This window comes from Penicillium mononematosum (genome assembly GCF_028829835.1).
Source record: "Penicillium mononematosum strain IBT 11891 chromosome Unknown utg000003l:1.0-8172316.0:1.0-8177699.0, whole genome shotgun sequence".
Taxonomy (NCBI): domain Eukaryota; kingdom Fungi; phylum Ascomycota; class Eurotiomycetes; order Eurotiales; family Aspergillaceae; genus Penicillium; species Penicillium mononematosum.
In genome coordinates, this window is record NW_026643273.1 from 2,536,632 (window position 1) to 2,555,500 (window position 18,869).

The following is an 18,869-nucleotide window of genomic DNA, read 5'->3' on the forward strand; positions in this document are numbered from 1 at the left end:
TAATTTACGTTTTCAAGTTGCATTCGGATATATCTGCGGAGTGACAAGGAACAAGGTCGTCTATGTTACATATGTATACGGTATATTGACACTGTTTCCAAGGGTTGAATGCAATGTGGCGAGTAATCCCTTGCAAGTCCCCATCAAGATATATCCACCTGCTAAGTTTGAGCTCGGGGTGCACCGGTTCCACATACCACTAGTCTAGTGGACTACTGGGAGCAGCAGGGAAGTGCCTTGCATCACCACGTGCTAGCGCGTTTTCGTGTTTCGCGATCTGTGCCGGGGAAACCGATTGTGAGGCCAAATACGAGTAATGCCAGGAGACATATCCAAAATATTTCCAATGCTTGCGATATGTGAACAACAGTATGTACAGACCCTCTAATTCTGAAATCAACAGGTTACTCTACCAAACGCCATATATATGCCCAATCAAAAGCAATTGTGCAGCACGGAACATTCGAAAAGAAACCCCAGCCAGGCAATGCAGATATTGGTAATGGATCTCACGAGAAAGATCCCTTCAAAATATATCCCATAGGTTGCTTAGATTCCTTCACGGAAGGAGTCGGGCAGGATCCGGTCCTCGACACGGCGCATCAGCTTGTTAGTCTGCTCGGCCAGACTCAGAGTCAAGATCTAGAGGCGGGATTAGTTCATGAATGCCAGACCAATGCTCAACTCCTGTCACTTACAGTGTGGGGAAGGATGCGGGCGAGATGGGCGAAGAAGCCCTTGTAAATGGCAAGGGGACCCTCGGTGCGGATAGTCTTGAGCAAGCAATCAAACACACCACCGTACAGGTTACCTGTCTGATTGTACATACGAGCCATGATCGTGTCTAGAGAGAAGTCAGCGAAGAACATATAGCACGTGTTCGAGATAACATACCAGGGGGGTGCATGAAGCAGCACACAACGAAGCCAGAAGCTGCGCTACTGGCCAGATGCAAAGCAGGACCCTCCTCCATACCCAGGTGGCGGGTCAGACGGCGCTTGGCAAAGAAGTATGTGGGGAGCTGCACGGCACTACCGAAACTCGTGCGGATCATAGCAGCACCGACACCACGATAGATGCCCTTGATTCCCTCACCCTTGTAGATCTTGCTAAGGCCATCAAACGAGTTCTTATAGTTGTGCTGGGTGCCGACGGGGAGGAGCGGTGAGTAGGACTGAAGACGGGTCTTCACAAGGAAGAAAGGCGACCCTGCTGCGGCACCAATAACACCTGAAGCAGCTCCTGCGATGACATTGGCAGCGAGGGACTGGACTTTGGGGTCATTGTATACAGCAGTTGTGAGGTTCGAGCGGATAGGTTCATAGAAGCCCAGACGGCAGCCATTAAGCAAGACCTGGTAGATATACTACATAACCCAGATGTTAGCTTGGTATGCTTCTATATGCGGTTTCAAGGGGAGATCACGTACAGCAGATCCAATACCCCGGAACAGACCCCGGGGTCCTTCATTTTGCAAAATGACTTTGATGCCGTGCAACGGGCCCTTGTACATCTTCACTGCCTGATTCTTGGTCTGCAATTCACCCTGCAGTTGAAGCCTTGTAGCCAGACATAACTGTCAGCATAATGGCGGCAAATCCGGAGTATTAGGAAACCAACCGGATCTTGACCGTCTCGAAACTATGGGTGACAGTGACCGCACCGCATGCTGCAATGCCACCTGCAATGAACGCGCTGTTCCACCACAATTGCTGTTAGCGTAGGCTTTGTACACCCGCGCAGAGATACGACCTACCCTCCAGTAGTAGACATATTGCCTTATATGTGATGCTTTGACTGTGTGATGCTTGCTCAGGTGTGTCGGTTAGCGGAGGAAGATCGGACCCGCAGGATGAAATGAGTGCGGCCAGTAGCGGAGATTCAACAGGATATGTGCAAGTTATCGAGGCTGTATAGCCCAAGTCACAATCGGGAAGTATGGGTGAGAAATATGAAGGAATGCACAATATTTTCAACTAGGACCAGATATTGAAGGGGTTGAGTCAATATGCGCCCTGAGATAACCGTGGACATAAAAGCTTACATGCGGCGAACAGGGAGTCGGGTAAACGCTCATTGGTCAATTGAGCCAGGGCCCTCCGGCGTCGGCCCCAGAGTTTTTATGTCAGCCGAGGCGGTGAGGCGGTGAGGCGTGCAAAAAAAGCCATGTCGCGGAGCTTCACCTCGGAGCTTCCAAGGTTGTCAGGCAGCTCTTTCCTCAATCTCACATTGTCTTCACCTTTGTTTTTATTTACATTCTGCCAATTTCTTCCTATAATACATATATTCTCAGTAACCTCTCACTTTCACCGACCACACCGCCATGACCGAAGGCCAATCAACACCTCAGCAGGGTCCGCCCGCCCAAGCTCCCCTCAAGTCGCAGAAAATCACGGACATTATTGACACATTCCGCCCATCCAAGGTAGGTTCACATGAATATTGGAATTATGGCACTCTCTGACAAGGCTGTCACGTAGGGCTTCCACCCGTGTAAAAAAGACCCGTCCAAATATGTGACTTCTTTGGACTTTGACGACCAGGGCGACGTTCTAATTGGCGCCGGCAACGATGACAGTATGCATGTTTATGACGTGAAAGAAGGCAAATTCAACAAATCCGTAGCCAGCAAGAAATACGGTGTTCACCTTGCGAGATTCACCCATCACTCTCGCCAGGTTCTCCATGCGAGTACCAAGATTGATAGTATGTGACTGCATGGCCTTTGCCTTTAGCTACCTAGCTCACCATTTACAGATAACCTGCGGTTACTGGACCTCCACAATGAGGGATACATACGATATTTCACCGGCAATAACGACCAAGTCACTTGCCTAGCTCAATCCCCTGCAAGCGACGCCTTCATGTCCTGCTCCAAGGATGATACTGTGACATTGTGGGACCTGAATTCGAGGAATGCGCAGGGCAAGCTTAACCTTGCGACCCCATACCTTGCTACCTTTGATCCGTCAGGTACAGTGATTGCAATCGCGTCTCAATCAACAGCTGCAGTGCTTCTCTATGACTTCCGCAACTTTGACAAATCGCCCTTCTCCACCTTCGACCTAGCGCCATACGAGGAGAGATTCACACCGTCGACGCGGGGACGAGCATGGACTCGATTGGAGTTCTCCAACGATGGAAAATATTTGATGGTTGGAACAGACTATCATGGCCACTTTGTTCTAGATGCCTTTGATGGTACACTCAAGGCCTTCCTGGCCGGCAAGAGTGGGGCGTCTGGTCGTGCTGCTCCAGTGTCCACGACTGGGAAGCCTCTCGGACAAGGCGACGCTTGTTTCTCCCCCGATGGTAGATATGTTATTGGAGGCAATGGGGAGCAGCACGGTATGCTCGTGTGGGACTTGGGACAGGTTGGCGGGGGGGGACCTTACACTACAGCCTTCAACCAGGTTGTCTGCTCCGAGCTGCGCGGCCATGGTGGAGTACAACCCGCGTTACAACATGATCGCTAGTGCTGACAAGGAAATTATCTTCTATGTCCCCGACGACCACGGCAAATCTTCAGAGAAGTAAATAAAATCTGGTGACGTGATGAAAATGACCAGATCTCCGATTTTGTCTCAAACTCTCAGCCAATCACTGTCTACAAATACACTGTATGAGTGGGTGCCCTGCGGAATAATGGCACCGTGTTCACAAATTGTCAAGGTCAAGAAAAGCGCTTTCTATTCTCCTCGTCTAGCAGATGACCGAACCTGTATGATTATGCTTTTCGATCTTTGTCTTTGCCCACCAAACTTCGTGCTGTGTCACAAATCCAAACGTCAGGGCCTTCTAGGCTGTCATCGCCTTTCCGATTTTCCTCGATGGTGGCTTCGATTTGCTTGTCGATTGTGCGATTGCTGGAAATGGTCGTCAAACCGGTTACCCAACCGTACAAAAACACGCTATGGTTGATATCCGACAGGCCTTTCCCGACTTCATGTACCACTGGATGAAGTTTACCCTGTGTTTTGGCCGCATCGATCACTCGCTGGGCTTCAACCACTTCGATGGGGAGTTTCCAATCTGCGGGCACCTGGTAATCAGACAATTCTTGGAACTTCTGGAGAATAGCTTCACGATCAAGTTGTTCGTATGGTGGGTCTCCCAGCAACATGCGAGTTCGGCTCTTCTCCGTCTCTGTCCCAATGGTTTCGACGATTTCCTGGAAGCGCACTGCAGCCTCTGTGGTGGATACGAGCCCACGGCCATCCATAGCCGGCCAGAGCTCCGAAGTGAGCAGTGGTTTTTCCCGCTCCACTTCTATTTGTCGAACGATGGCTCTATGGAAATGGGGGGGATAGCGGAATGTTCTTGATGTGAGACAAGTCAGATACCAAGGCAAGAAGTAAAGTGCAGTCGACATTCAGAGTCGAAGTGAAGTTTTTGAATGGTTGAGGCAGGAGATGGGCTAGCCCGGTACGAGTCTCTGCTGGCAGACTCCCCTGGCAGTCAACCCGAATACCATAGCTCCGCATCTCGTTCAAGACAGCGTCAATTTCAGGAACACTTCCCTCTTCGATCTTAGGTATAACAACCCGTAGCCGAGGATGTCTATATCTAACGCGCGTAGCATCAGAAGCCTTCCTTAGATCCCGAGCCAACTTAATAAGCTCCAACTCATCATCATCATCATCCCCATCCCCATCATCATCAAAATTCTGCAAAACAGTCCGCCCTTTACCCCCATCAGACCACTCATCATCACTATCACCCTCCCAGCCCTTCTTCGCCATCTCGAACAGAAGCCGATTCTCCGATATAGTAGACACCTTCACCCACTCCTCCCCATCATCAGCCACAATATCCACAAACACACTCTTGCGCTTATCTCTGTTAGGCTTTTTCTCCGGCTGAGCAGGACCATCCTTCCCCTTCCCCTTCCCACTAACACTCTTCCTCTCCGACGCCTTCGTCTCCCCATCCCAGTAAAACCTTTTCCCCAGCGCAACCAACCCAGAACAAGACCCGCTCGCGATTCCCCAGACAGCCTGGTAGAACGGCAAGTTCGACGAGCGAAGCGCATGCACCAGCCGCATTTCCAAATCGGGGTCACGCGACACCGTCACCCCATCTTCCATTCGACTTGTTTCTGATCCTGGTGATGTGTCTCCAATTGCCTCCTCAATCTGCCGGCCTAGCTTCTCTAGCATTTTCAGCTCGGAGGCTACGCTGGAGCGGAATTGGCGCACCTCGACGAGCTGTGGGTTCCGTAGCGTGGACGCGAGGAGGGATTGGTAGGTATCGATCTGGGAGAGTAGATGTTTACATTCTTGATTCAGTTGGGCTGAGAGGGTTGTGCTGGTCCTAGAGCTGGGTTCTGTTGCTTGGGACTCTGGTTTCGCGGTGTCTGTGCTTGCGTTGTCATTGTCGCTTTCTTTGTCGGAAGTGGAGGAAGGGTTTGCGGAGACGTGGGGATGTGTATCCGGTGCCATTGTGTATGCTTAGACACCGGTTGTATGCATGTGATGTTTTAGGATGGTGATACTGCCTCGCATATGTAGGTGTGAGATGCGTGGTGGGGTTGTCTGTGGTTTTTGGGAGTTGGAGCTGTTTTGAGTGTTTGCGGGGCAGTTGCGATAAGAATGCTTTTATCGGAAGGTTCAATGTTGCTATGGCAAAACATTCCAAGGTCCTTTTCATGGAAACATTGCTATTAGCAATATTGGAATAAATCAATTTATATAGGAAGTAAGAGATTAGGGCTCCACATGAGGCTCTGGATGACTCAAAAATCGTCCGAATGTTCTAGTTGTAACACTAAGAATATTGGACGACACATGCAAAAAGAAACTTCTCATAACGGTCTTAGTATGATATCTCGGATATGGCCAAATATATCAGATTATTGGTAAAATAATTGGACATGGTGCTACACCAAAGACTCTAAACTGTGTGGGAATCAATGTCTCAGGTAGATTTGCCGATGCACCATTTATTGGACCAAAGCATAACATAATCCGAGATGAATACATAATTATAATTCAAGTAGCTTATCAATTGGATAGTAATCCTCAAAATCTTCATCCTTAGTGTACTGGTTAGTCTTGATCCTCACAAGTTCGTTCATTTCTTGCTGTTGTTCTTGGTCCAAAAGCCGTATACGGTCAGCAAGAGAAGTAAAGGTTCCATAGTATCGATGGTCGATGAATGTCCAGTAGATTTCATCGAACATTGAGCTGTATCTTGCTGCTAAGCAGACCCAAAATAAACCCGTCTCCATGGAGTCTTTCATCCGTGGAGACAGGCGCTGTGACTCAGAGAGGAGTTGCTGTTCTATCAACTTGCTTTCATGGTCGCTCAAGACTTCCAAAAAGACACGAAGTCTGGGAGTATAGCGAGTCAAAAACAGGTTGACATCACCCTCCCAGTCCTCGGGCTATGTAACAAGAGCCACCAAGGAGCTACCCATGTAAACTCGGCGGGTGCAGCATATGTAAACTCCCAGTCGATAACTCCCGAGATACGGAAAGTATCGAGATCTATTAGGACATTTGACGGACGGAGGTCGCCATAGTATAGTCGAAATGGCCCTTGAGGATCTTCGGTGCAGATTTTCTTTGTAATATCCAGGAATAAACAACGAGCAGTGAATTTCCTCCGGCAATCCTCCTCGCTGCTAACAGCATCTTGTTGCTGTAGTCGAAGATGGGAGAGATGCTGCATAACAAGCCCTTGGAAGTAGTCCGTGGCCGACTTGAATGTGTGCGAGGGGAAGGCTTCTTCGGGTAAATCTGCAGAGACCATTAACTCATTCATGTTGGTGAGAGGTCGCTTGGCAACAAAGAAACCCCTCTCATTTTCCTCAAGCGCACCGATTGAATCAAATTCATGTTTGGAGAGCTCGAGGATAAGCGCGGCCATTTCGCGATAAGCCCGCTTCAAGCTCCGATCACTTATTTGCGGGTTCAGGACTGGCCTTCCCTCTGAAGAAGGATCTTGGAGGAGTTGTGATAATGGCACTCCTTCGAGAAATGGCATGACAATATAAGGGCCCGCCCAGCAGATACCGGAGCCGAACACTTCAGGAACATTGATCGAAGTGGTCTTGCGTATATACTTCATTGTTGCAACTTCAATTTGGACTTTCTCCCTGCGGAGAATAGCCCTTCCGAGGGCAGCGAAACGAACGATGACATCTGGCCCATTTTCATATCTGACCAGATAGCATATATTGAAAGCACCACTTTTCCATAGGCACGCAGATATAGTTTCACCAGGTCGATGCTTCTTAGCAAGCTGCATAGACAGAATTTCTGGGCTCCGGCTCAACCAAAGGTTCAACCAAGCAGCAGCCTTCTGTTCGTATTTCTTTTCAGCAAGATGATTGAAATCCATAGTTATTTGTAGTAGAGAAACGAGGAAATACCAGGTAGTGGTAATCAGAGAGTGGGGCGCTGTTTACATCGTAAAGGACAAAAGGGGGTTTGTGTTTTGGATTCGGATTCGGGATAAGTTCATCCCGTACTAGCCACAGATAACCTGCGGCTACGACGAAGTACACTTAAAGCAATATTGGATCTTATTGGCTGGGAAAGAGTCATTTGAGAATGGTTGTACCTACATAGTAGGTAGCTAAGATTTCCTCTGCCAGGTGCGGCTTTCCTATCTTAGCTGCCGCTTTTATGGGGGCACTCAGAGTCAGGCTCACTAAGTAGATTTCTGTCCGGAAAGTACTCCCCGGATTAACTCCTCCAGATCAGCATCCGTCTTCAATGGTATGCCGAGTAGTTCATTGTCCACCTCCTGGAACTCTCCCCGTACCCTTCCCCAAAGACCGAGCGACAAAAGAATCCCATCGAGGCTGCCAGATCGATCATCCCGTTGGCGTATTTGTCCCGCGCCATGGTCTCCATGTCGGCGGTGCTCACATCACTCGGGGTCCATTTGCGATCCGGTGCAACCTTCTGGGCAATAGCCAGCATCTTTCGCTGGGTGGTGACGAGGTCTTGAACAAAGACCGCTCTATTTCGTGTCTCTTCCGAGTGACGCAGGACCTCTACCACGGCCCGGCCAATTGTGGCCAAGGTGGTTGTACTGAACGGACGGTCTCCGCCGTCGTATAAGGGAGTCGATCCTCCATCGAGGCTGAAAAAGAAACCATAGGCCATGCTCCAGTCGAGGAAAGGCCCGTTGCGAATTAAAGTATATGTGAAATGAGGATGATCCCGAGCCTGTTGTTGGATGACCTCATGTATCGCGAGCTTGGAGTGGTAGACAGGCAAACTGGCTGCCTTGGGATTGCCGATGTTGGCGCAGAACTCGGAGGGAAGGAACCTCCTCACTCCAGCTTTCACTGCGGCCTCAATCAGTGGGATCTGTGTCTCCATGGCACTGGTTGTCAGGACGGAGACAACGGCATCCTGGCCGGTCAGAGCCGCTGTCAGGTCTGGGACCGAGTTGTAATCCACGCGGACTACCTTGACAGACGCCGGGAATTGTGCTTGAGACGACTGGCGTGCCAAAACAGTCACATTGAAGAGTTCGCTTTCCAGAAGTGCGTTAAAGATAGGAGAGCCCAGGGCTCCGGAAGCCTAGACATAGTCTATAAGTCCTGAGTACGACAGGAGAATGATTATTTGACATACCCCTGCAATGGCAACGTTGCGAATCTCCCCCATAGCTGTGAAAAGGAAACCTATTGGAGATACTGGAAGAGCTGCCTTTACAGCATATTATGGAGACCTAGGTAATATATAAAGATCAATGTGCCTCTACATACCTACCTACCTACGTAGGTACGTAGGTAGGTACGCTCAAGTTGTGGAGATGCGGGTGCGGATGCGGGTGCGGGATCTAAACCAAATTAGGCTTGGTACAGAACCTTGGAAATGCCACTTATCTCCGCGCCTGATTATTTAAGTGGCTAACCTCCAGGGCTGCGCACCCCGCACCCGCACCCGCATCCGCAACCATGTCGGCCGATCAGGCCTGCGTTCGCTGCCGGAGACAGAAACGGAGATGTGACAAGATCCTTCCCTGCTGTACCCTTTGTAAAAGGTGCGTAGTCGCCTAGGATTATAGACGATGCATGCTGATCAATCTAGATTGAATAAGCATTGTGACTATCTCCTTCCAGCTGAAGCCCCTCGTCTGTTGCCCGTACCAGATTGGGCCGACTTGACCCCTTCCAACCTGCGTCATACCCTCGAAGCTCAGGTCTCATCAAATGTGGGCGATAGACTGCAAGTGCAGGCCGCCGCAGCCTTTTATTTCCGGACTGTACATACCTGGTTCCCTATCATATCGGAGCCCTCTTATAATATCCGGTTATCAAACATACGCGTCCAGACGGCCAGTGCACCATCCGACTTAAGCCTCTTGACCCTATGTATGGCCCTCGTTTGTAAGGGGCCTGTGGGGGGAGAGCTTCCTCTCTCGACCAGATCGATGTATGCTTCTCTCAAGAGCTTTGTAGCTCTTCTTGAGGCGATGGGGACGAATTCGTTGGAAATGCTGCAGAGTCGACTTCTCCTAACGGTCTTCGAGATTGGTCATGCAATGTATCCCTCCGCATATATCTCCGCTGCAGCCAATATGCGCGCCGCAGTCTCCTTAGGAATCAATGCCACCTGCGAGGACCTGCGCAAGGCCTTCCGGGACCCACGGAAAGTCGAGGAGGCACGACAGACTTGGCGGGGCATTGTCATCACTGATAGGTCAGATCTGGCCCCCAAGGAAGCACACCAAATGATATTCGTACTGAAGCAAGAGCCCGTGGTAGATATGTCTCGCTGGAGAATGGCCAAGCACCCAATACTCACAGTGATCGATCCATAGCCGCTGTGAGTGACTGACCGACTGGCTGCTGTCAACCACTCACCGAACTCTATCTGAGAATAACTCCGAAAATAGGAATCTGAAGATTGCGCGACGGTAGAAGTGGATTCATTCACTAGGCTGGCCCACGCATCCCAGCTCTTGGATCGGGTGCTAGTTCATATCCATACGACCCAATCGAATCCCCTTTTTGATAGCGTCGAGGCGGTCCAGATTCTCAAATCCCTAACCTCGTTTCTGGTGACCTTCCAAAGCGGTGATACGGACCCACCGCATCCTCTATCGGATAGCGCATTGGCGCTATGTAGAAGGTAACGCTGCCCAGCACAAGTTCAGAAACAAGTGACTAATCCCAACGCTACTAACCAGTGCCATGCTCGAAACTCTCGAAGTTGGATCTCACATGAATATCCCCGACAATGAGTATTGTATCCGCACATCGATTAATATTCTCAAGTCCCTCGTTTACGAGATTGCGCGCGGCGCGGAAATCTCTCCCCCGGTTGATATGATGACTTTGTCCGTGTTTCTCCCTCATTGCATATACAAGGCCGCTATGGTGTGTCTTGGCGACGCCAGGGTATCTGGGTGTGTCGATCCGGAGCCGTCGATTCGACCCTTGAAAGACCTACTAGGCTATCTGGGTATGAGATGGGTGGCCGCAGGTACGTGGCGCACGTTACAAACTACATATGTGTGAATTATACTAACCCCAGTAGAACGTTACTTGGCAAAAGTTGAGACATCATAGGAGACATGTACCCTGTAAACTATTATTTCAAACTCCCACATTCAGAAATATCTCCCTGGAGGATTTGGCATTTCCGTAGAAATGAACACTGTTATCATTTCAAAACCCCGAACTTCTTCCAACTTCGAATATAATTTTGAACCAGATGGGAGTCCACCGGTCTCTGATTTGCCAGAGTTGGGGAGTGCTCGGCGGCATGAGTCGTATCCAGAACCAGGCCCCCGCAGGACATCCGCACAAAATGCGTCTCCAAGAAGTCAATAATCAAAGCAGCTGGATTATCACTCCCCACAGGACCAGGGTGGCTTTTCACCAATGCTATCCAGTCTTCGTAAGGAACCCTGTTCGTACCCGGAATGCCGAGCGCCTCGCCCAGAATCCCTATCATTTCATCCCACGGCTGCCGCGAGGGATTCTCGACGTGATAGATGGGATAGGGGACGTGGTCCCCGAGGAGCAGCTCCGACAGTATGGTGGCTACGTCCGTAGAGGGACACCAGGAGAGTTCCTATGAATCGAGAGGAGGAACTTGTTAGCAGATGCTTTTCTGTGTAATGTAAGGGTCGGAAGGTAACAAGAGCTTACCCCTGTAAAAGCAGGCAGCGTCTGGATAGTCTGCGACGATTTAATTAGAAATGATAAATGCTCGGTAGGGTTCCAGTATCCACTCGTGGTGGAGCCAGCAATTTGTCCTATTCGCACAGTCATGGCCCGGAACAGGCCGGGGTGTTGATTGAGCGTCTGTTCCAACATGTGCTCGCAGACGAGCTTGGCCTCCCCATATCCTGAGGCAAGCACCGAGTCTACCGTCATCCGCTGCTCTGGAACAAGGGAATTTCCGCTCAGCAGAGGGAAGTAGCCGACAGTGGCAATGGAGGAAATGAATTGGAATGAGACCTTCTTGAACGACGACTGGAGACGGGTAGCGATGTCCCGGGCGAGGTGGATCAGGCTGCGCATGCCGCTGAATTGGGATTCAAAGGCACTAACAGGCCGAGTGACACTCATGGGCCACGCATTGTGCACAATGTGTGTTGTCTCTTTTACCACTCGGTCGTAGTCTACAGTGGATAGGCCCAGCAGAGGCTTGGACAGGTCGGTTTCCAGCACCGTCAATTTTGCCAACGCGGTCGGCTCCAGATTGATCCCCCCTTGATTCCAGGGCCTTATGTTGACGGAGCGTCGCATCAACACTGCTGGCCCGGTTGAGACAGAAGATTTTGTGGACGTCAGGGATTTGTGCCAGACAGGCAACGAGCTGACTCCCAAGGCTACCAGTTGCGCCTGTGACGAGCACGCATGACCGCTGCTCCTGGGGGGGTTTGCGTCACTTCCGTAAAGCCATCGGGAAGTCGAAAGTCCTCGGTGTAGCGTTGGACGTATGCATCAAGAACTGTTTCACGGGCCACCAGGTCAGCAGCCCGAGGTTTCTGCAGGGGGAAGCATGGTACCTCTCGGCCAAGGCGACAATGACGCGTTGGATAGTTGTTTCGGGACGCCTGCCTTCAGTACAGAGGACTTGTCCGTATCCAGCCGAATGCAACGCTGATTCCCAGCGAGCGATATCCGCCAAGGCATGACGCCGTCCGTCGTTAAAGAGCCACCACCCCTCCAACAGACCAAAGATAATATCGATCCAGGCCATACTGCGGGTCATCTCGAGCATTATCAGGCATCCGCGAGGATGCAGTATCTCGTGGATGTTTCTGGTCGACTGCACCAGGTCGTGGGTGGCGTGGATGCAATTGGTTGAAAGAACAATGTGTTGACTGTGCACCAGGTCCGCCGGTGGTTGCTTTTCGATATCAAGCACGCGGAACTTCAAGAACGAGTACTCTTTGAACTTCTTGCGGGCCCCTGCTACCAGCGAAGATGAGATATCCGTCACCGTGTATTCCACTGGCACGTTGAGGGCGGCAAAGAGTGCCACCATTTGGGCGGTGGTCCCTCCCGTTCCAGCTCCCACTTCCAGCACCTTGATCGGCCCTCCATTTATGGATAGTTGGGGAATAACCTGAATTATAAACTCCCTAATCTGCCCAATCCACGTGGTGTTGATGGGCGACTGGCCATAAAAGCCGCTCAGTAATCCCCTTCCCTCTGGAGAGCCGAAAATGAGCTGGAGCCCGTCGTTCTTGCCAGATAGACAGTCTGCCAAGCTGGCGCCTGCAAAATGGGTCAATCGATGATCACTCTCAAACACCGGAGAGCGCTCAACGAGCTCCTCGAGGATCTCATTGGCTGACCGGACTGGTGCCGAGCGGAGCGTTCTTCTGATCCGAATGTCGTCGATTTCGACCAGACCGGCTTGTTCCAAATACTCAAATAGACAGTGTACGAATTGTGTGTGATGCGGCAGGTGCTCCACTGGACCCAGGATGTTACCGGCGGGCGTGGTACGGATAGGACAGCCCAGCTGCTCGAAGGCATCCAAGATGTGAACCACACAGAGTTCATCCGAAAGCGGAAGAATATTATCGATGTATCCATCCAGTCCGTTTTGTACGATGAAGTCATCAGTATTCGCCCGAATCCGACCAAAGCATTGCAGGATAGCCTCTGTCAATACTTCATTGCCCGGTGGTGCTGGGATAGAGAGTTTCCCGTTGGATGCACCGTTCGAGGTCCTGGTAGAGGTGGCTTCCTGGGGAGGTCCTCCGTTGATGCCGTCGTGGCCATTGACTGCAATAACTTGATTCGTGGACTCATGAGTGCCATTCATCTCTTCCTCTCCTCCAAGCCCCAAGGCCTTTTGCACGCATTGGACAAGCTCCCGTAACTTGGTGATCTCTAAGAGATCGGCCGTGTCCAAACTGATTTTGAAGGCCAGTTCAATCTCTCTGGCGAGTTCCATTCCCATGAGAGAATCGATGCCGAGTTCAATCAGATCGGAATCGTCGTTGATCTCGGTGGGCTCTAAACCAGACAGGTTGACTAAAATATCCTTCACCGTGGCTGCGACCTTCATCGAGCGCGATGCATCTTTCTTCGGGGCCAACTGAGGTGTTGATAGAAGGGAGTTAGCTCCACCGTTGGATACAGGCGCTGAGATGGAATGTGTTGTATCGGACGAAGAAAGACCCGATATGACCTTGCCAAGCGCAACCTTAGAGACGCGTTGGTAGCGAATGCCCAGGATGACCTCAGCCAGCTCGCCGGTGAGCGAGTCAAACACAAAGACATCACTGAGGAACTGCTTGGGAGATGGACGATTGTGACAGGCATAGACCTCCCACACTGCCTTCTGGGAAGCAGCACTCTGCGGGAGTCTCTTGGGAGACTTCATCCACTTCTCGATGCGATCCGAGATATACACCTCCTTATCAGATCGCCCAGTCATGCAGTTCACAAAGATCCCCGCTACCTGACAGAAAGAGTCGGCCAGACCAATGTCAACCCACCGCCGTGGGTCCTGGGACAGTGAGACTCGTCCAGCCGACTCTTCATCCATTCCGACCATCCTTTCGACCCCCTTATAGACCTCGCTGTACTCGACGGTATCCGCGAAGGAGCGGTAGATATTGTCACCGTGCAACGAGGCGTCTACGTCCATATCGGGCCGGAGCAGACGGCGGGGTCGGCTCGCCCGCACGAGACGCTCATACCGGCTGAATTCGCTCTGGGAGGTCTCATCATCCCCGGATCTCAAAGTGAGCCGTCCAGCGATATGAGTCATGGGTTTGGATCCGGCTTCGGTACTCTGACTGACCATCTTCCATTCCCAGATTCGGCGGTCGTCGCCGAGCATCTCCGCATCTAGCCAGGCCTTCCGGGACACATTGAGTGGCATCGGAGCGCTACTATCCATGTTGTCTAGCTGGGGCTGGAACCCCTCCTGGGCGAGTTCCGGACAGAGGCTTGACACTGCATCCACCGCAATGCTGATTTGGAGGATGCTAGGACACAGGGGTGCTGCTTCAGCCACTTTGTGACCAGTAACATACTGCTTAAAGGCTGTGGAGTCGGTGTTGACTAAGAACCGGGCATGACGCCTTTCAAGGTCTTGATATCCCAAAAGCGTCCACAGGTCGCTGGAGGCCTCCACCGTGGACGGTGGTGCCTGCTGCTTAAGCGGACCCTTTAGGTCTAGCCAATGTCTCGACTTCTCGAACTGATAAGGGGGAAGGAGCAGGGGGAAATGGCGTGAGGTTTGGGTCGAGTGATGAGGCCAAAACAGTGTATTCAGGCCGGCCTTCCACAGAGTTATCGTGACATCGGCCAGAGTCTCTAAGCCCCCTTTACCAGTGATGCTCACGGACTGGAAATGAGAAGTCTTGGGAGATTCCAACGCTCGACTGGCCATAACGGTGATTGTGGAATTAGACCCGGCCTCCAGCCAGATGGCTGACGGATATTGCTGCGACAGTCGCTGGACGGCATCGTTGAACCACACTGGCTGGCGCATGTGGTCAGCCACGTAGTCTGCAGCCAATCGGCCGACATGCCTCGACTGGGTAGCTCTTTCGAAAGGAATTTCCGCATCTCTAAAGTGAATACTCTTTCCGATCTCCCTAAGCGCGGGTAGGAGGGGCTCAACCAGGGTCGAGTGGAAAGCATTGGTGACTTGGAGCCTCTTGGCTTTGATCGAGGAAGAGAACCGCGGGTCATTTGAGCGCAGGTTCTCCACCTTGTCGATGGCTTTAGTCGATCCAGCCAGGGTGAAGCTGCGGCGCCCGTTGTAGCATGCAACCACCGCGACATCCTCGCATGCTGCATTGACCGCGCCCAGGAGATCCTCAACCACCGACAGGTCTGCTTCTACTGCCATCATGGAGCCTTTGTCGGCTCCCCAGCCTTGCTGGATCAACTGGGCCCGACCCTTGATCATGCGAAGAGCGTCTTCGAGTGATAGGATACCGGATACACAGAGCGCCGTTAGCTCGCCAAAGCTGTGGCCCACGACGGCAGCAACGGTGACGCCACAGTCCATCCAGCTCTTGGCGCAGGAGTACTGCATCGCGAAGAGCACGGTCTGCAGCTTGACAACATCGCCAATGGTATCCCGTTGAAAGATTTCAGGGTAGATTCCGCCACTTACCCCGATCTGCTGGCAAATCCGATGGCATTCATCGAGATGTCTTTGAAGGATGGTCGTATGCTCGTACACTTGACGGTCTAGACCGACAAACGTCGAGACCTGGCCCCCGAAGCACAGAATAACCGGTCTTTGCGGAGGCAGGGCAACTGATTGGGTAGTCCCTTGCCCGCTGATAAATTCCACCAGGGTATTCTCCAACCCCTCCAGGAGGCGCTGTGGAATATCAACGACCGAGCGAGGGAGTGGTTGGACTGTCGTGACACCTGAAACGCCACATCCGCCAGATTTTGATGTGGATCTTGATCCTTGCCCTCTCTACGGATCGAGTGCAGTAGCTTGGAGCAATACTCTCTCAGACTTCGATCATCTAGCGCACTTAACCAAAAGGGGTGCTTCGAGACTTGGTAGTGTGTCGTTGCGGACTTGGGCTGCTTCCGGGTCGGTGGCTGGGTGATCACCATGGAGGCGTTTGTGCCTGACGCGCCGTAGTTGTTGATAAGCACGGCGCGATAGCTCGCGTCCCAAGTTCGACATTGCGTGTCGACTTGGATCCGGTCTTGACGATTGGACTTGATTGCTGGATTGATAACGTTGAAACTGGCCTGGGGAGGGATGACCCCGCGGGAAATCATCAAAAGCGCCTTGATCAAAGACACAATCCCTGAGGCAGATTCTGTATGACCAACCAGACCCTTGACAGAGCCCAGAGATAGAATATCTGAGCGGACGGAACCGCCAAATACGCGACGAATGGCTTCATACTCGGCTGGGTCTCCCACCGGGGTGCCTGTTCCATGCGCTTCCACCACAGATACCTGGCCAGGATCCAAACCAGCCGCCCGGGTGACGTGAGAAAACATCTCAGCCAACGAGGAAGAGTCTGGAACTGTTATCGGGGTGCAGTTGCAGTTTTGATATACGGCTGTGGCAGCCAGAACGCCATGGATTTGATCCCCATCCCGAACGGCGTCACAATATCGTTTGAGGAACACGGCACCCGCCCCTTCGCCTCGGCAGTACCCATCGGCCTTGGCGTCAAATGGCTTGCATTGTCCTGAGGGACTCAGGAAGGACGCACCCGCCAGATTGTGAAACCATTCCGGGGAGCTCATCGTGTTGACGCCTGCGGCCACGGCGGCAGTGCACTCGCCACTGAGGATAGCCTGGCATGCTGTGTGAATCGCCACCGCGGAGGAGGAACAGGCCGTGTTGATAACCATGCTGGGACCGGTCCAGCCGAAGTAATGGCTGACCTTTCCCGCCGCGAAGCTTCCCAGGTTCCCCGTAACCGAGTATGCGTTGGCGGGATGGCAGGCAATGTTGTTCTCATAATCGACCAGACCCAGGCCAACGTAGCACCCGATCCTAGAATCCTTGGTCCGATGTGACTGAGTTGTGGGGGCAAAGTATCCGGAATTTTCAACCGCTTGGTACACAGTTTGCAGCATAATGCGATGCTGCGGGTCGGCGGACGCCATTTCACGGGGACTCTTCTTGAAGAACTTGTGGTCGAATGCATCATAGTCTTGGAGAAAATTGCCATACCATGTTCGATTCTCATCCATGCCCCGCCAGGTAGACTGCATGCCAAAGCGTCCCGGAGGCACGGGGATATGTTGCGACTTGCCCTGGCAGAGAAGATCCCAGAACTCCTCCAGGCTACTGGCCCCGGGACAAGACACGACATGCCGATTATGGCAATTCGATTATCACGGCCACTGTCACGGTCCCCTGCCGTGCCGAGAGAATGAATCCGACGAGGGAGGTTGGGCGAGAGCCGGAGATGGGGCCCGATGCGAGACATCAGAGACGGTGCCACACAACTCTTGGGACCAAACAAGGTGATCGTTGAAGCAGGGCTGGTCAGCGCCTCTGACCAGGTTGTCAGCAAGGTGCGATACCAATCTGGGCGATCCACCAGCATTGAGCGAATGGCGACTTCATGGAGGTTTGCGTCGGCAAGATATTTGCCGTTGACTGTCCCTCGCACGGGGAATGCGAGCTCCGATGCACCGGGGAATTGAAATGCAGGAGTAGTTGCGCAGAATCGGATACATTGTTCGGTCATAGTCCCATGAGAGGGCCAGTGGAAACGCCCGCTCAGTCCAATTTCTGCTGCAACTATGTCTGCGGCTCTCAGCCGCTGAATCAGCTCCGAAGATTTGCTTTTGGACACAGTTATCGTCGCACGCCTCTCATCATAAACCACGGATATATATGCCTAGTAGTAGAGAGCGTTAGCACCGACTGTGACTGTCTATTGAAAGGGACTCACCTCAGGGAACTGCCCCAGAAGCTTCTTCACGCGTGATTCAGCTTCATTTGGGCCCCAGGCCACTGAAAGTGAGACGGCCTCGTCATCGGGGCCGCCAGCGAAGTTCTGGGCATCTACTACGGCACCCACGAGCATTGCGAGGCGAATTGCAACCGCCCCATGATACTGGATCTGGGATCGACTGGAGGAGCTGGCAGCTACCAGGGCGCTTAGCAGACCAGTGCAGATTCCCACAGCCTCCCTCTGTTCAGAGCTCACGCTGGAAGTGTCCTCTAATGATCGAAGGTACTGAACCAGGTGCCCCGTTACGACCAGCGGGGTCACCAAGATATTGGGCCAAGGGGCAGCGGTATGCCGTGAGCAACCTGTTTGGAACCAGTCCTTCAGCCATTGCAATTCCTGTGCCCCAGGGAAGGTATGGACTGTGGGTAGGGCCTTTGCCAATGCGGCAAAGTGAAGCGGAAGTTCGTTGACGACGTCCAGGATCCAATGCAGATCAGCATCGCCCAGTACCGTTTCACGAAGCTCCGTGAAGGACGTTTCGGTGGCGGAGAGCGTCTGCGGCCCAAATAGAAAGATTTGTGTGTTTCGTTGAAACGTCATATTGACTATACTTTAGAGTCGCGTTTATTGTATAAAAGCCTTTTCCACGGACCCTTACTGATCTACCTGGATATATATTCTCCGCATGCTGAATGTATCAATCCACCCCAACGGTAACGGGGTAGGACGATAAGGCCCTGCATGTCTCATCCTTCAGGGAAGTACCCATCACTCGGGTCCTGACGAGGCCAAGGATAAAATGCGGCTCCACCGAATCTGGACCGAGGAACCTGCATGTCAGACGCGTGGCAATAGAGAAGGGCTAAGATATGGAGTTACATCGCCTAATTTTCAGAGACCCTTGGCCTTCATAGTCTCGACGGAGATTACAAATTGAGGACTCGTATTCAATACCAAGGTATATATGTACGCCGTGGTGGCGTCATCACCCCCTAACCCTACCTAGGTATGCTGGG

The 18,869-nt window shown here is 52.1% G+C and overlaps 7 protein-coding genes across 7 annotated transcripts; 2 read left to right on the top strand and 5 right to left on the bottom strand.

The window, feature by feature from the left end:
- Positions 1-549: 549 nt before the first annotated feature.
- N7519_005913 (putative mitochondrial oxaloacetate transporter (Oac)) lies at positions 550-1,773 on the bottom strand (the record flags this gene model as incomplete). The annotated part of the gene is made up of 6 exons (XM_057292689.1): positions 550-642; positions 699-844; positions 895-1,366; positions 1,430-1,559; positions 1,621-1,695; positions 1,757-1,773. 6 exons carry the CDS (start codon positions 1,771-1,773, stop codon positions 550-552), a joined length of 933 nt encoding a protein of 310 aa, XP_057147500.1.
- A 550-nt stretch (positions 1,774-2,323) lies between these two features.
- On the top strand, positions 2,324-3,476 carry N7519_005914 (WD-repeat containing protein SWD2; the record flags this gene model as incomplete). Its single annotated transcript, XM_057292690.1, has 3 exons — positions 2,324-2,425; positions 2,481-2,706; positions 2,758-3,476. The coding sequence occupies 3 exons, from the start codon at positions 2,324-2,326 to the stop codon at positions 3,474-3,476; spliced, it is 1,047 nt and encodes a 348-aa protein (XP_057147501.1).
- A 251-nt stretch (positions 3,477-3,727) lies between these two features.
- On the bottom strand, positions 3,728-5,441 carry N7519_005915 (uncharacterized protein; the record flags this gene model as incomplete). The annotated part of the gene is made up of 2 exons (XM_057292691.1): positions 3,728-4,289; positions 4,333-5,441. 2 exons carry the CDS (start codon positions 5,439-5,441, stop codon positions 3,728-3,730), a joined length of 1,671 nt encoding a protein of 556 aa, XP_057147502.1.
- Positions 5,442-6,348: 907 nt separating this feature from the next.
- N7519_005916 (phosphotransferase family protein) lies at positions 6,349-7,344 on the bottom strand (the record flags this gene model as incomplete). Its single annotated transcript, XM_057292692.1, has 1 exon — positions 6,349-7,344. The coding sequence occupies one exon, from the start codon at positions 7,342-7,344 to the stop codon at positions 6,349-6,351; it is 996 nt and encodes a 331-aa protein (XP_057147503.1).
- Positions 7,345-7,718: 374 nt separating this feature from the next.
- On the bottom strand, positions 7,719-8,627 carry N7519_005917 (aromatic alcohol reductase; the record flags this gene model as incomplete). The annotated part of the gene is made up of 2 exons (XM_057292693.1): positions 7,719-8,540; positions 8,595-8,627. 2 exons carry the CDS (start codon positions 8,625-8,627, stop codon positions 7,719-7,721), a joined length of 855 nt encoding a protein of 284 aa, XP_057147504.1.
- A 293-nt stretch (positions 8,628-8,920) lies between these two features.
- N7519_005918 (uncharacterized protein) lies at positions 8,921-10,537 on the top strand (the record flags this gene model as incomplete). The annotated part of the gene is made up of 5 exons (XM_057292694.1): positions 8,921-9,006; positions 9,054-9,771; positions 9,862-10,097; positions 10,156-10,451; positions 10,503-10,537. 5 exons carry the CDS (start codon positions 8,921-8,923, stop codon positions 10,535-10,537), a joined length of 1,371 nt encoding a protein of 456 aa, XP_057147505.1.
- A 94-nt stretch (positions 10,538-10,631) lies between these two features.
- N7519_005919 (putative polyketide synthase) lies at positions 10,632-18,453 on the bottom strand (the record flags this gene model as incomplete). The annotated part of the gene is made up of 6 exons (XM_057292695.1): positions 10,632-11,045; positions 11,123-11,849; positions 11,989-15,721; positions 15,775-17,203; positions 17,251-17,796; positions 17,851-18,453. 6 exons carry the CDS (start codon positions 18,451-18,453, stop codon positions 10,632-10,634), a joined length of 7,452 nt encoding a protein of 2,483 aa, XP_057147506.1.
- Between the last annotated feature and the right edge of the window lie 416 nt (positions 18,454-18,869).